The sequence below is a fragment of the Canis lupus genome, chromosome 33, assembly GCF_011100685.1.
Source record: "Canis lupus familiaris isolate Mischka breed German Shepherd chromosome 33, alternate assembly UU_Cfam_GSD_1.0, whole genome shotgun sequence".
Classification (NCBI taxonomy): Eukaryota; Metazoa; Chordata; class Mammalia; order Carnivora; family Canidae; genus Canis; species Canis lupus.
This window is the reverse complement of record NC_049254.1, coordinates 7,698,494-7,712,220: the sequence shown is the minus strand read 5'-3', so window position 1 is coordinate 7,712,220 and position 13,727 is coordinate 7,698,494. Positions and strand designations below refer to the sequence as shown.

General features: G+C 36.8%; 1 protein-coding gene across 41 annotated transcripts in view; it reads left to right on the top strand.

The window, feature by feature from the left end:
• ABI3BP (ABI family member 3 binding protein) overlaps positions 1-13,727 on the top strand; it is a 233,795-nt gene that overhangs the window by 193,754 nt on the left and 26,314 nt on the right. For all 41 annotated transcript variants that reach the window (XM_038582661.1, XM_038582660.1, XM_038582640.1 and 38 more), the window contains 5 exons: positions 1,969-2,046; positions 3,717-3,821; positions 5,151-5,279; positions 5,923-5,991; positions 13,417-13,626. In XM_038582661.1, the coding sequence (XP_038438589.1) occupies positions 1,969-2,046; positions 3,717-3,821; positions 5,151-5,279; positions 5,923-5,991; positions 13,417-13,626 (591 nt within the window). The remainder of the gene's footprint in view (positions 1-1,968; positions 2,047-3,716; positions 3,822-5,150; positions 5,280-5,922; positions 5,992-13,416; positions 13,627-13,727) is intronic.

Sequence of the window (13,727 nt, the reverse complement as noted above, 5' to 3'; positions counted from 1 at the left end):
AATGTTGATGCCTCATGATGCCTGAAACCACCCGAAAGACAGAGGATAGGACTTTAAAGCTAAAGTTTCTTAGCATCTCTGTGAGGACCGATAGAAGCAAGAACCTGACAAGAAGACAGGACGCTGTGCTATGCCACTTAGTGGTTAACAGCAAGGTTTAGAGCTGGGTCTGAGTCCCATCTTCCTAGCCGTGAGCTGCTTAATCTTCCCTTGCCTTGGGTCTCTTCACCTCGGGGACCTGAGCGGTATCTCCCACATTGTAAGGATCAAATAAGATAGTGAATATGGAAGGTGCTTTGAGCCAAAATACTTCGTGTTTTTCAATCTTTCAATTAGAAAGATTTGGGAAAATGCTGTGAAGAAGAATCAGTAAAGGCATGCATAATCTGCTAGCCTTCTAGAATACGCAATGCATTTTTTACTCTGAAAAAGTAGTGGTAAATCCGTCTCACCAAGCCAGGTTATCCCAGGGACATAAAGGGAAATATTTTCCATTCCTCTATGCCAAGAACAAATGAGTTCTTTTCCAACCAAACCACTCAACCAAGTCCTTTCTCTGACCACATTACACTGAGAGTGGGCACAGGAAAAAAAAACTAATGAGCCATTTGTTTTTGCCATGCCTGTGGGATTAGCCACAAAATAGTCATTGACCCCCAAAACATATTCTTCCTACTACAAATAAGCAACATTTAACTCATGACTCCATACATTCTCCATGATTTTATATATCATCCCTTATTCAAGGAGCAGAGAGTATGGGATTGCAATACTAGGATTTGTAGATTCATGTTAATTATAATTATAATGATTATGCTAATAATTATGTTATTACTATGTAAATAAAATATTGATTTATAATTATCAATGTGCTAATATTTGATTTTTGGCAAGCAAACCTTCTCCTGTATTTTAATCAATATTATTTTAATTCATCTGCCTGCACATTAAATGAGATCGAGTGTGTAATGTCACTACATAGTCCCTAGAACGTGAATACTCAAAACAAGGTTGTGGTTTTGGTTGTCCTTGTTAATGTACAGACTAGTACATTAAACATTCTAATTTTTTAAATATGTTTATAGTCAGGTCCTCAGAGTATGGATTCTTGACTGTTTGTATGGATAATGTCTGTTTCTGTCCTCTCATAAGGATGACTTTCAGCCACATCGAGAAGGATTATTTTATGATATAAAAGCATAATATGTCAAAAAAAAAAAAAAGACAAAATTTAAATCGGCTCCCCCTCTCCTTAGGATAGGGATCTCCTTAGGATCCAAACTCCAAGCATGGGTATTTATGTGAATGACTAAGTAATAACCACCAGATTGCATTTGAGAGACTTAGAAGATAAAATATCACACAAAACAATTTTCAGATCAATTTCTTCCAAATCACAATTTGGAGCTCTGGCCCTGCCCAGGACTAATTCACAAATCCCAAAGGAACAGATCCAGTTTGTGGCCTACGCAGCGTAACAGCCAAGGCTTCTCCCGGAATATTTTTAAAGTCAATTTACCAAGTATAAATCCAAACACGTTGGAATTTTAAGAGGTTTTGGGGGCGAGCATTGGAGGGGTTGAAGGAAAACTTTTTTGAAACCACAGGATGTACTCATGAATATTGGCAAAAAATGCCCAGTCACTGAAGATGAAGTCTGTTTGGTGAGACCATACCACCCAGGAAGGTGGTGCAGAGTGGACATCATGGAAAATTAAGACAAAACCATCCATGATCCCCAATCAAACACTTAACCCTTCAGAAAAACCATTACAGTTCATGAATATAGGACTGAATATTTTCTATATGCAGACAGGAGAAGCCAATTAAAATGTCTGGGCATAAAGACACCAATGACACTGCTCCGCATTGAGTGCATATTATCACTCATTACCAAGTTTGTATGGAAAAAAACATTTAACACATTTTTGCTATGTACTTACTCCCTTTCCTTATCTCTACTCATAGGGATCAAGCAAGCACCAAAACCATCAGGTGCTGGTAAAAATGTATCAGTGGACTCTCCCCACTCCACAAAAAAACCAGGTAAGAAGCAAGATAATGACTCCCTTACTTTGCTCTACTCTGCTACTTGGGCAGTAATCACATGTCAAATGTTGTAGCAAAAACAGCATCCTCCTCACAGCCCATGCCAACAGTCCATGGGTGCCGCTAGAGGGACGTTCTAAACTGTTATCTTAGGGGCATCTGGGTGGCTCAGTCAGTTAAGCATCCAACTCTTGATTTCGGCTCAGGTCATGATCTCAGTCATGAGATCAAGCCTTGCGCCAGCTGTCAGGTGTGGAGTCTGCTTAAGATTCTCTCTCCCTCTGCCCCTCCCCAGCCCTGCACGTGCTTGCGCTCTTTCTTGCGCACGCTCTCTCCTTCCTGCCCTCCCCCAAAAATTAAAAATTAAAAAAATATTATCTTTGGGGTAATGAATAGTGCTCTATGCACACATCAAATATTAATAAGTACCTCTAACGGGATACTAATTTAAGAATCACTTTGTATAATGATCTGAGGGGTCACGATGGACAAATGCTGAAGTGTCTCTGGATTCTAGTGTTCATCATGTTCAAGTTTTGTTCTTGTGCAATTTACTGTGATATCCTTTTGCCTGATAGGATTTATATTCCTAATTTAAGACTGTGCTCTTCGTAATGGGCCAAAATTATGAAGCTGGTAATTTGGAAAGGTTTTCACTGAGTGAGAATTCTATGCCATTTAAAAGGTTGTTATGAAACTTCCTCTGGTGTACTAATGTCCGGTCTACAGATCTACTCTGTTACCAAACTCTGTATGGACACAAGTGCACACTTGCTGGTCTCCCAAGGAGTACTTAATGTCACAGGGCATTTTCCTAGATTGTCAGTTTTACTTGAAGATTTTTTTTTTAACCAACGTGCATTATATAAAGAAAGAGGTGCACTTTTAAGCTATAATACAAGACTGAAAATTTGGGTTAAGATGCAAAGTATAAAAAGATAATTTGTACATATCACAAAAAGATCTCTCTTCCCCCTGCCCTGTAGGCAGATGGTCCAGTAGAATATGCCCTTCCTCTGGGCTGGCAAGCTTGCACCAGGGCTCATCGACAAATGAGCAGGGTGTGTGTTAAACTTCAGCTCCCACTCACACATCCCTAGCTGGGTGCCCTTGTACAATGCACAACTGTTCGTAGGGCCCCTGCTGTCCACGGCCACAGGCTGACTGCTTCTGCCATCAAGGCTGCTCTGTTGTAATCTCTTGAGAAGTTCTGAAAGTGTTTATTCAACTATAATTCTACAATAGATTTGGGTGTGGTGGGGGGAAAGCATCCACTGAAGGCGAAATTATATCCTGTAACACTGTAAAACTAAAAGGACATAAGAAATTGTCTGAAAATCAAAGGCGATGAGGGACAATGAAACTCAGAAATACTGTTGAGCCTGTGTGAGAAACTTAAGATGTTGAATTGTCTTTATCTGTACAATTTCAGAAGGCAAATAGATCTATAATTAGAGGATATTTTGTTCCATATGTTAATGGGCTTCGTTACTCCTGGGTATATTACCAACATTAATTTAGAGGAATATCGGAATGTTACCCATGGACACTTTTCTGTGGAATCTCTGTCGTCCAATTGCTGCTTATCAGATGTTATATTTTTTAAAGCCTGACATGTTTGTGGAGTGAATCCTTACAAGGGCTTTATTTGTACTATAATCTCTTAGCCGCAATCCCAGGCACGCGCCGCCCACCCTTGCCACCTAGACCTGTGCCCCCACGAAGAAAACCTTTACCACCAAATAATGTCACTGGGAAGCCAGGAAGTGCAGGTATGTCAGTCATATACCTTCTCCCTCCGTGATGTTAGTTTTACTGGACAATCACAAGTCCTTCGTGGTGCTGGCCCGGCAACAGACAAGTCCTCGGTGTGTGTCACATGTGCCTACGTTGGCCTCCAAATCTGGACGCTGTAACTTCCCTGGACCTTGGGCTTCTATCCTGATTCTGCATGGGGGGAGGTCCCAGAAACCATCCCTAGGCATCTAGGCCAGTTTGCTTTTTAAATGTTGTGAGACAGAAGCTCATTCAGGCCTTTCAACAAGTGGATTATTTTAGACGAGGTACTGTACGTTGCCAACCCACTGGGGTAATGGAAAATGTGATGTCCTGTCCTCTCTCTATCATCATCTCTTGAAATGAAATCCCATACACCTCATGGAAAGCTCCCCTGCTCACCAGCAGTCGTGCTGGCCCCGGTATTATGGTACTAAGGGGAGACTGAGGCCTGAAACACTGGCAGCTCTAGCCTGTGCAACAGGACAGGAATATATCGTAGAAGTGGACCTAACAGATGCTATGTTGAGCATCTTTTTCCTGCTTCTCCAGCCATGATCCATGGCTGCCAGTTACTCTCCAGGTGGAGACTTTGCATCTCCTTCCTATCTTTCATGTGAAACCCTTCCCGTCCCATCTCACTGCTCCATAGGTAGTTCACCTGCTGTGCCTTTGCCTACTACAACTACTTTAGTCTCTTGACTTCCCTCTTGGCCACCAGACTTGAAGCCTGAATGATCGGTTCATCCCCTTCCCATCTCATTGTTTTATTTTCGTAGTGAAAATCTTTCAGTGGGTCCTTGTCACCTAAAAACAATATCCAAATCCTATGCTATGGAAGACCTTCATGATCTGGCCTTCCCTGTCCTTGCACAGTTAGCTCTCGCTGCGTGCCAAAGTACTCTTGGCTCTCACCCCTTCAGATTCAACACTTCGAGTAGTTTCATGCTTCCCTGACTTGGTTCTTCCTGCAACCTCTGCCTAGAATATAGCTCCCATACCTACCTGCTAAGTACTTCACGTCTTTATTGGCACAACTTCTGTGAAGACATTCCTACCCTCCCCTCACCCACCTCTTACCTTTTCCCATAGACATTACTGCTCTCGCTGCTTACTTTCTCAGTGGCCTTATCCAGTTCTTCCACAGTATCTATAATGCTTCAATATGTTTGGCTCACACATCTATTTCGATCAAAGACACAGGTTTTGTTTTCTCTCCAAGCCTGGCATATAGTGTAAGTGCTGAATAAATATTTATGGGACAGATAAATGGGGAACTTGGCAGTGTTCCTATAAAGCCTGACTACTTTGGCTCTACATCACAGGAGTCATTTCATCAGGCCAAGTAACTTCTCCACCGCCGAGGGCCACACTCAGGCCTACCGAAGCTCCTTCAGAGAGAACAGAGACATTTGAAAAGCAACCAACAGCTCCTGCCTCAGGAGAAGATCTTGGTTAGTATGTCAGCCCCTTCACACTGGATGCTTAACTATGAAGTACTAAAAAATTTCAAATTAGAGGGAAAGGGTCTCAGTTCTGGATTATCTATTTTATTCAACTTTGTGATTAATAGGAGTCTTTTTAAATTTTGAAATTATACTTGGGTTTAATGCTTTGAGATAGAACATGGTCCTTCCCTTCCTAGACATAGGAGAAAGTACCGGGTTTTTTTAGAGTAGTCTTTCTGAAAAGATCTAGAGTACCCATTGCTTTTTATTAAATCAGAGGTTATTATTAATCATACATATCTTGAGGTGCTTGCCGGGCTCAGTCAGTAGAGCATGCTACTCTTAGGGTCATGAGTTCAAGTCCCACGTTGGGTGTGGAAACTAATTAAAAAATAAATCCTATATATATTAATCTATTAGTGAGTATTACCTACTTTAATCTTAAATCATTGTTTAGTATACTCAGAACACCTGCAGCAGGACACAATTAAAGGCCTCTTATTGTGACTAGCATGTATAATAAGGGAAATCAAGATTGCAAGCAATTGACCAGAAGGCATATTAAATATTTATAGTTTTTGATACTTTTTATTTTATTGAGGAGCTCTTTTATATATTGCTAAAATCATTTATTATCTTCTATTCTCAGGCAATATAACTGACTTTAGCTCAAGTCCAACAAGAGAGACTGATCCTCTTGGGAAGCCCAGATTCAAAGGTATGTATGATTGGCTCCAAACCTCAATTTCAACAATGCTGTGTTTGGTGGAACTATCAGTTCACTTTTGCTGTGTAATAACTGCAAAGTCTTAGTAGACTATAGATGAGTAGACTTATTTCTCATATGTCTCCACATCACCTGAGGGTCAGCTGATCTACGCTGTGCTTCATTGAGTGATTCTGCTTCCAGCAGCTGGTACAGCTGGACTTCCTAAGGCTTGAGCTCAGCTCTGCTCCATATTTTTTCATTCTGGTGCTCAAGATGAGGAACCAACAGTGACTCAGGAGAAACCATTTTAATGACAATACAAAGTCAAGAGTGGGAAGATCAAAAACACAAAAGTATTTCAAGTTCCTCCTTGTTTTATACCTGCCAGGATCTATTGGCCAAAGAAAGTCACATAGCCAACCTTAAATCAAAGATTGGAGAAGCATATTCCTTCCATGGATATAGAGAATATTTTTGAACACTATCAAAATCTACCGTAGTAAGAGAGCTTTGATATCAAGCCCAGTATTTCCTTTTGTAATATTTTTTCTGAAGAATATGATAAATCTTAACATATGTATATACCCATGAAACAATCATCACTGTCAATTTAATTAAATACATGCACCACCTCCAAAAGTTTCATCATGTGCTTTTATAATTCCTCCATCTCATTCCTCCCACCAAATCTCTAATTCCTAGATAGTCACAGATCTGCTTTACTATAAATATGTATGATTTTGTGGATTTTTATGGTCTGGTTTCTTTTTTTATTTTTTTTTAAGATTTTATTTTTTTATTCATGAGAGACACACAGAGAGAGAGAGAGAGAGAGAGAGAGGGAGAGGCAGAGACACAGGCAGAGGGAGAAGCAGGCAGGGAGCCCGAAGTGGGACTCGATCCCAGGATCATGCCCTGAGCCGAAGGCAGATGCTCAACCGCTGAGCCACCCCATGTGTCCCTAGTCTGGTTTCCTTCATTCAGCACAATTATTTTAAGATTCATCCATGTTGCAACATGTAGCAATAGTTCATTTCTTGTACTGCTGACTGGTATTCTATTATATAGATATATAATTATTAAACCTGTTTATGATATTTGGGTTTTTTCTAATTATTTTTTTACATTACCTATAAAGCTGCTACAACCATTCAAGTACAAGTGTTTGTATAAACATATGCCTTCATTCCTTCTTGACAACTGCCTACAAAAGCAGTGGCTAGATCATATAAGTGTATATTTAACATTTTAAGAAACCACAAACTGTTTTTCCACAGTAGTTGTACTATTAACCTTTCTGCCAGCAGTGTATCAGAGTCCTAATTCCTCCACATTGTTGACAACACTTAGTATGGTTAGTATTTTCAATTTCAGTCATTTTAATAGGTGTGTATAGTGTCTGATTGTTATCTTACTTTGTGTATCTCTAATGATTAAGGATGCTGAGCATCTTTTCATGTCATTTGCCACCTGTTCTGGTGTATCCAAATTTTTTGTCCATTTTTTATGGTATTGCTTATTACTGTTGAGTTTGAGTCGTTAAAAGTTTATTTATTTATTTTTTATTTTAAAGAGAGAGCATGAGCAGGGGGAAGGGCAGAGGGAGAAGGAAAGAATCCTCAATCAGGCTGCCCACTGAGTGCAGAGCCGCAAGCAGGGCTTGATCCCAGGACCCTGAGATCATGACCTGAGTATAAATCAACAGTTGGACAATTAACTGACGAGCCACTCAGGCTACCTGAGATTTTTTGTATTTTTTTGGTAGAAGACCTCTTTTTCAGATACACATTCACAAATATTTTCTCCTAGTGTATGGCTTTTTTAAATTTTAATAAATCTCAGTTTATTAATTTGGATTTTTATATACTGTATTTTTGGTCTTGTATTTAAGAAATCATTGACCAATCAGAGGTCATTGAGACTTCCTCTGTTTCCTTCTAGGAGTTTCTCTGCTGTTTCTTTCTAGAAATTTTCTACTTTTACATTTAGGTCTATGATTCATATTGTGTCAATATGAAACAAATCAGTTTCCTTGCAAATGGATATAAAATTATTCCAGCATCATTTGTTGAAAAACTATTCTTTCCATTGAATTTCATTTGTACCTTTGTCAAAAATGAATTGTCCATATGTATATGGAACTGTTTTAGCTCTCTAGTCTGTGATCTGTTTATCTGCCTTTACATGAATACCACCATGTTTGTGTTACTGTGGTATTGATATTGTATTGATGATTCTGGGTTCCCTGTATCTACATCAGCTTATCCCTATCTAAAAAATGGCCTGGTTATATTTTTTATTAGAATTGCATTGAATCTATAGGTCCATTGGGAAAAATAGACAGCTATACAACAGTTAAGTAAGTCTTCCTACCTATGAACAGTGGCATATTTCACCACTTATTTGGGTCTTCAATTTCTCTGACCAATGTTTTTTAGTTTTCAGTGTACAGAAAACCATAGAAAAAGCATTTTTATTTCAATTTCCAATTACTCATTGCTAATATATAGAAAAAATTTATTTTTGTGCAATGATCTTATGTCCTGCAACCTTGCAAAACCCAGTAACGTAGATCTTTTGGATCTTCTACATATAGAATCATGTCATTTGGGAGTAGGGTTTTATTTCTCCCTTTCTAACTTGGGTGCCTCTTTTCTTGCTTTATTGTATTAGCAAGAACCTCCAGTAAAATACTGAATAGATATAGTGAGAATGGACTGTACCCTTTTCTTATTCCTGATCTCAAGGAAAAAGCATTTAGCCTCTCACTTGAATTTATTAAATATGTTACCTTGTAGGTTTGTCATAGATGCCCTTTATACGGTTGAGAAAAAAAATAAAAATTAAAAAAAAATAAGGTTGAGAAAATTATCTTCTGTGTCTACTTTGGTGGTAACTTATTATCAGAAAGGAGTGCTAGAGGGACGCCTGGGTGGCTAAGTGGTTGAGCTTCTGCCTTCAGCTCAGGTTATGATCCCCAGTGTCCTGGGATCGAGTTCCACATCAGACTCCCTGCATGGAGCCTGCTTCTCCCTCTGCCTATGTCTCTGCCTCTCTCCATGTGTCTCATGAATAAATAAATAAAATCTAGAAAGAAAAGAAAGAAAAAAATGGAGGGAGGAAGGAAGGAAGGAAAAGAAAAGTGCTAGATTATGCCTAATGAAAAAAAAAAAAAAGATTATGCCTAATGACTTTTCTGCCTTTATGAAGATGATTCTTCATATATATACACAGAAATATGATAGAGTAATTGTTTTTTAATTTTTTTAATATAACGAAGTAATTGTTTTTGAATTTTTAACTTTTAATTCCAGGGACAAATTCCACTAGGTCAAAATGTATTCTTATTTTAATATATTGTTGGATTTAATATGGTAAAATTTTGTTGAGAATTGTATTCAGTGAATCATATTGGTCTGTAGTTTTCTTTTTTGTGATGTCAAAGTCAAGTTTTAGTGTCAGAATAATGCTGAACTCTCTGTTTCCTGAAAGAGTTTAGAATTGGTATTGCTTCTTCCTAAATGTTTAGGGAAGAGGATTTTTTTCTTCCCTAATGAATTTTGGTAATTTTTGTCTTTCAATTTGTTAGTCCATTTCATCCAAGTTGTCAAATTTATTGACATAAAGTTCTTAATATTCTCTTATTATTTCATTATCTGTATAATCTGTAGTGATTTCACATCTCTCATTCCTGTTATTGAAAATGTGTGTCTTTTTCTTTTTTGCCTAATCAGACTGGTTGTAGGCTTATTCATGTTTTTGATCTTCTGAAAAAGTCAACTTTTTGTTTCATTGATTTTGTCTATTTACCCTGATCTTTATTATTTTTTTCTTCTTAATGTGGTTTATTTGCTCTTCTAATTCCTTAAGGTAAAATATGTGCTCATTGATTCCTCTCTTCTTGAATATATAGCATTTAGGGCTACAAATTTTCCACTAGATATTATTTAAGCAGCATCCAAAAATGTTGATGTTGTATATTTATTTTTACTCTATTTGAATACTTTTTAATTTCCATTTTGATTGCTCTTTGACTCATTATTTGGATATATATAAGTTAATTTCTAAATATCTTGAGATTTTTCTAGAGATGATTCTGTTACTTATTTTCAATGTAACTCCATTGTTATCACATGCTCTATCAGATACTTAAATCATTCTAAATTTACTGAAACTTTTTTATGGCCCAGAATATGATCTATCTTGGTGTATTTTCTGTGTGTGCTTGAAAAGAATGTTATTCTGCTCTTCTTAAGAGGAGTGTTGTATTTGTTTGCTAGGGCTGCTGTAACAAAATGCCATAGATGTAGTGGTTTAAAAAAATAGAAATTTACTTTCTCACAGTTCTGGAACCCAGAAGGCTGAAATCAAGGTATCACCAGACTTGAGTCTTTTGAGGCCTCTTTCTTTGCATTGCAGATGGCCACTATGTCCTCATATAGCCTTTCCCCTGGGTGTACATATCCTTGGGGTCTTTTCCTGTTAGTAAGGACACCAGTCACAAAGGATTAGGATCCCACCCTTATGACCTCATTTAACTTCATTTACCTCTCTAAAGACCCTAGCTCCAGATAGAGTCAGAGTGGGAGTTAGGACTTTAGCACAGGAATTTTAGGGGAGCAATTTACCTAACAAATGTTCTATAGATGTCCACTGAGTCAAATTGTTTTGTTGTATTATGCAATTCTTTTATATCCTTAGTGATTTTCTGTCTACTTTTTCTATCACTTAAAAAGCAGAAGAAATTGAAATCTCTGGCTACAATTATGGATTTATTTCTACTCACATTTCTATCAGTTTTGCTACATGTATATTAAAAGTCTGTATTTAGAGACAGACAAATTGCTTAGGATTCTTCTAATAAACTGATGAATTGATCCTTTTTCATTATAAAATTCTGTTTATGGGAATACTATTTGCTCTGAAATCCAATTTGCTGATGTTGCATATCCACTCATGCTTTCTTTTGAGAAATGTTACTATGCATCTCTTCTTTCCATCCTTTTAATATTAATCTATTAGTCTCTGAATATCTTTTTTTTTTTTTTTTTTTTTTTTAGTCTCTGAATATCTAAAGTGGTTCTTGCTTTGTTATCCTATCTAATAATCTCTGCATTTTATTTTGGGTATTTAGAATCTTATATTTAACATGACCGATGATATAGTTAGGTTTGAATTTATCTCATCTTGCTATTTGTTTTCTATCTGTCCCCTTTAACCTTTGTTCCTTTTTTTCTGTTTTTCAGCCGCCTTTTAGATTTTTTGTTTGTTTGTTTGTTTTGTTTTTTTTTTAGTTGAAGTATAGTTCACACACATTACGTTAGTTTCGGGTGTGCCAACATAGTGATTCAACTTTTCTATACATTATGCCATGTATAATTGTAGGTATCATCTGTTACCATACAATACTATGACCATTTGTCACAAGTGTAGTTCACAAGTATGGTTACCATCTGTCACCATACAACACTGTTACACAAGTGTAGTTAGTTACCATCTGTCACCACAAGTGTAGTTACCAGTTTCATTCTTTTGCATGTAGCCGTCTAGGTTGCCCAGCACCATTTATTGAAGAGACTATCTTCCTTCTTGTGTACTCCTGATTCCTTTGTCATAGATTAATTGAAATGTAGGCATGGGTTTATTTCTGAAGATTGAGTCTTTTTTATGATTCTATTTTCTCTCTTTAGTTGTCTTACTAGCTGTAACTCTTTATTTTGTTATTTTAGTGGTTGCTTTGGGATTTATAGTATGTATCTTAAACTTACCACAATCTACCTTCCAGTGATATTCTACAACTTCACAAATAGTGCAAGATTCTTTTATTAGTATAGCAACTTTTCTCTCTTCCTTGCCTATCATTGTTAAACATTTCACTTTTACATGTTAATACATCACACTAAATAGTTATTTTTATGATTATATAGTAAATAATCCATTTGAAAGAATTAAATCTAAAAATATTATGCATATTTATGCATAGCGTTACTATTTCCACTGTTCTTTGTCCCTTTGTGTGGATCCATATTTCCATCTGCCATCATTTTCTTTCTACCTGAACATCCTTTCATCTTTATTGTCAAACTTTCATATGTCTAAAAGGTATTACACTTAAAAACAAAAAAGAGTATTTCTACTAGTTATAGAATTCTAGATGATAAGGTTTGGTTTTTTTTTGTTGTTTTTTGTTTTTTCCCAGTAAAGATGTTGCTCCAGTGCTTTCTCATTTGGATTCTTTTCGATGAGAGACCTGCCGTGATTCTTACTTTTTTGTTCCATATATGATGTGCCTCCTTTAAAAGGTTTTTTTCTTTATCATTGGTTTTGAGAAACTTGATTATATTGGTGTAGCTTCTTCATGTTGGCTGTGCTTAGGTTTCTTTGAGCTTTTTGGATCTGTGCGTTTTATTTTTTATTTTTTTATTTTTTTATTTTTTTGGATCTGTGGGTTTTAAAGGCTTTATCAAATTTGGAAATTTTTGTACCATTATTTCTTCAAAAATTTTTTCTGCCCCCTCTTCTCTACTCATAAACTGAAATTACATGTACATTATACTGCCTGAAATCATCCCACAACTTCCTGATCCTCTGTTCATTATTTTTAATTCTTTTTTTCTCTCCACTTTTATTTTGGGCACTTTTTATTGCTATGTCTTCAAATTCACTAATCTTTTTCTGCAATATTATATCTGTACTACTATCATCCAGTCTGTTTTATATCTTACACATTTTAGTTTTCACCACTAGAAATTTGATTTGGGTCTTTCTTTATATATTTCATGTCTTAATTTTTTTGACCATGTGGCTTATAATGATAATAATGGTGTTATTGTCCTAGTCTGATAACTAACATCCATGCAAGCTCTAGACTGATTTCAAATGATTTATTTTTCTCATTATGTATAATATTTTCCTGTTATCTTATATATTTTTATTCCTAAAATATACTTGAGTTTTGTTCTAGGTATAGTTAAATTACTTGAAACCACTAAGATTTAAAAAAAAAAAAAAAAAAAAGAAACCACTAAGATTTAAGTCTGCTTATTTTAAAAGATTTATTAGGTGGGACCAGAACTGTGTTTAGTATAGGCTAATTACTCCTCACTACTAAGGCAACACACTTTTGAGTACTCTGTCCAATGCCCCATAAACTATGCAGTTTAAAACATGCTCAGGGGGGACCAAATTACTTTTTGAATATTAGCATAAGTTAAACTTATTTATAAAAGTAAATTAGTTACAACATCCGTATCAGGTATCCCAGAGACAGGAATTCTGGATTTTCACTAGTTTGAACAACCCACACTGCTGCTTTCATCTATCTGCTTATAATGTGAAACCAAATATCCTGAAACAGATAAATATATTTGAGTTTATCTCCACCTTCTGTACAAGCTCAAACAATGCTAACTGTCAGAGTTCTCTCTCTCTTAGGTCCTCATGTACGATACATCCAAAAACCTGACAATAGGCCCTGCTCCATCACGGATTCTGTCAAACGGTTCCCCAAAGAGGATGCCACCGAGGGGAATGCCACCAGCCCACCACAGAACCCACCTACCAACCTCACTGTGGTCACTGTGGAAGGGTGTCCCTCATTTGTCATCCTGGACTGGGATAAGCCACTAAATGATACTGTCACTGGTAAGATTATGGCATGAGGACTGGTAACTCTGGTCAGAAGCATTGATATGTGAATGTGGTACCTGGGTCAAACTATGTCCAATGAGGTATATCTCAGGGGT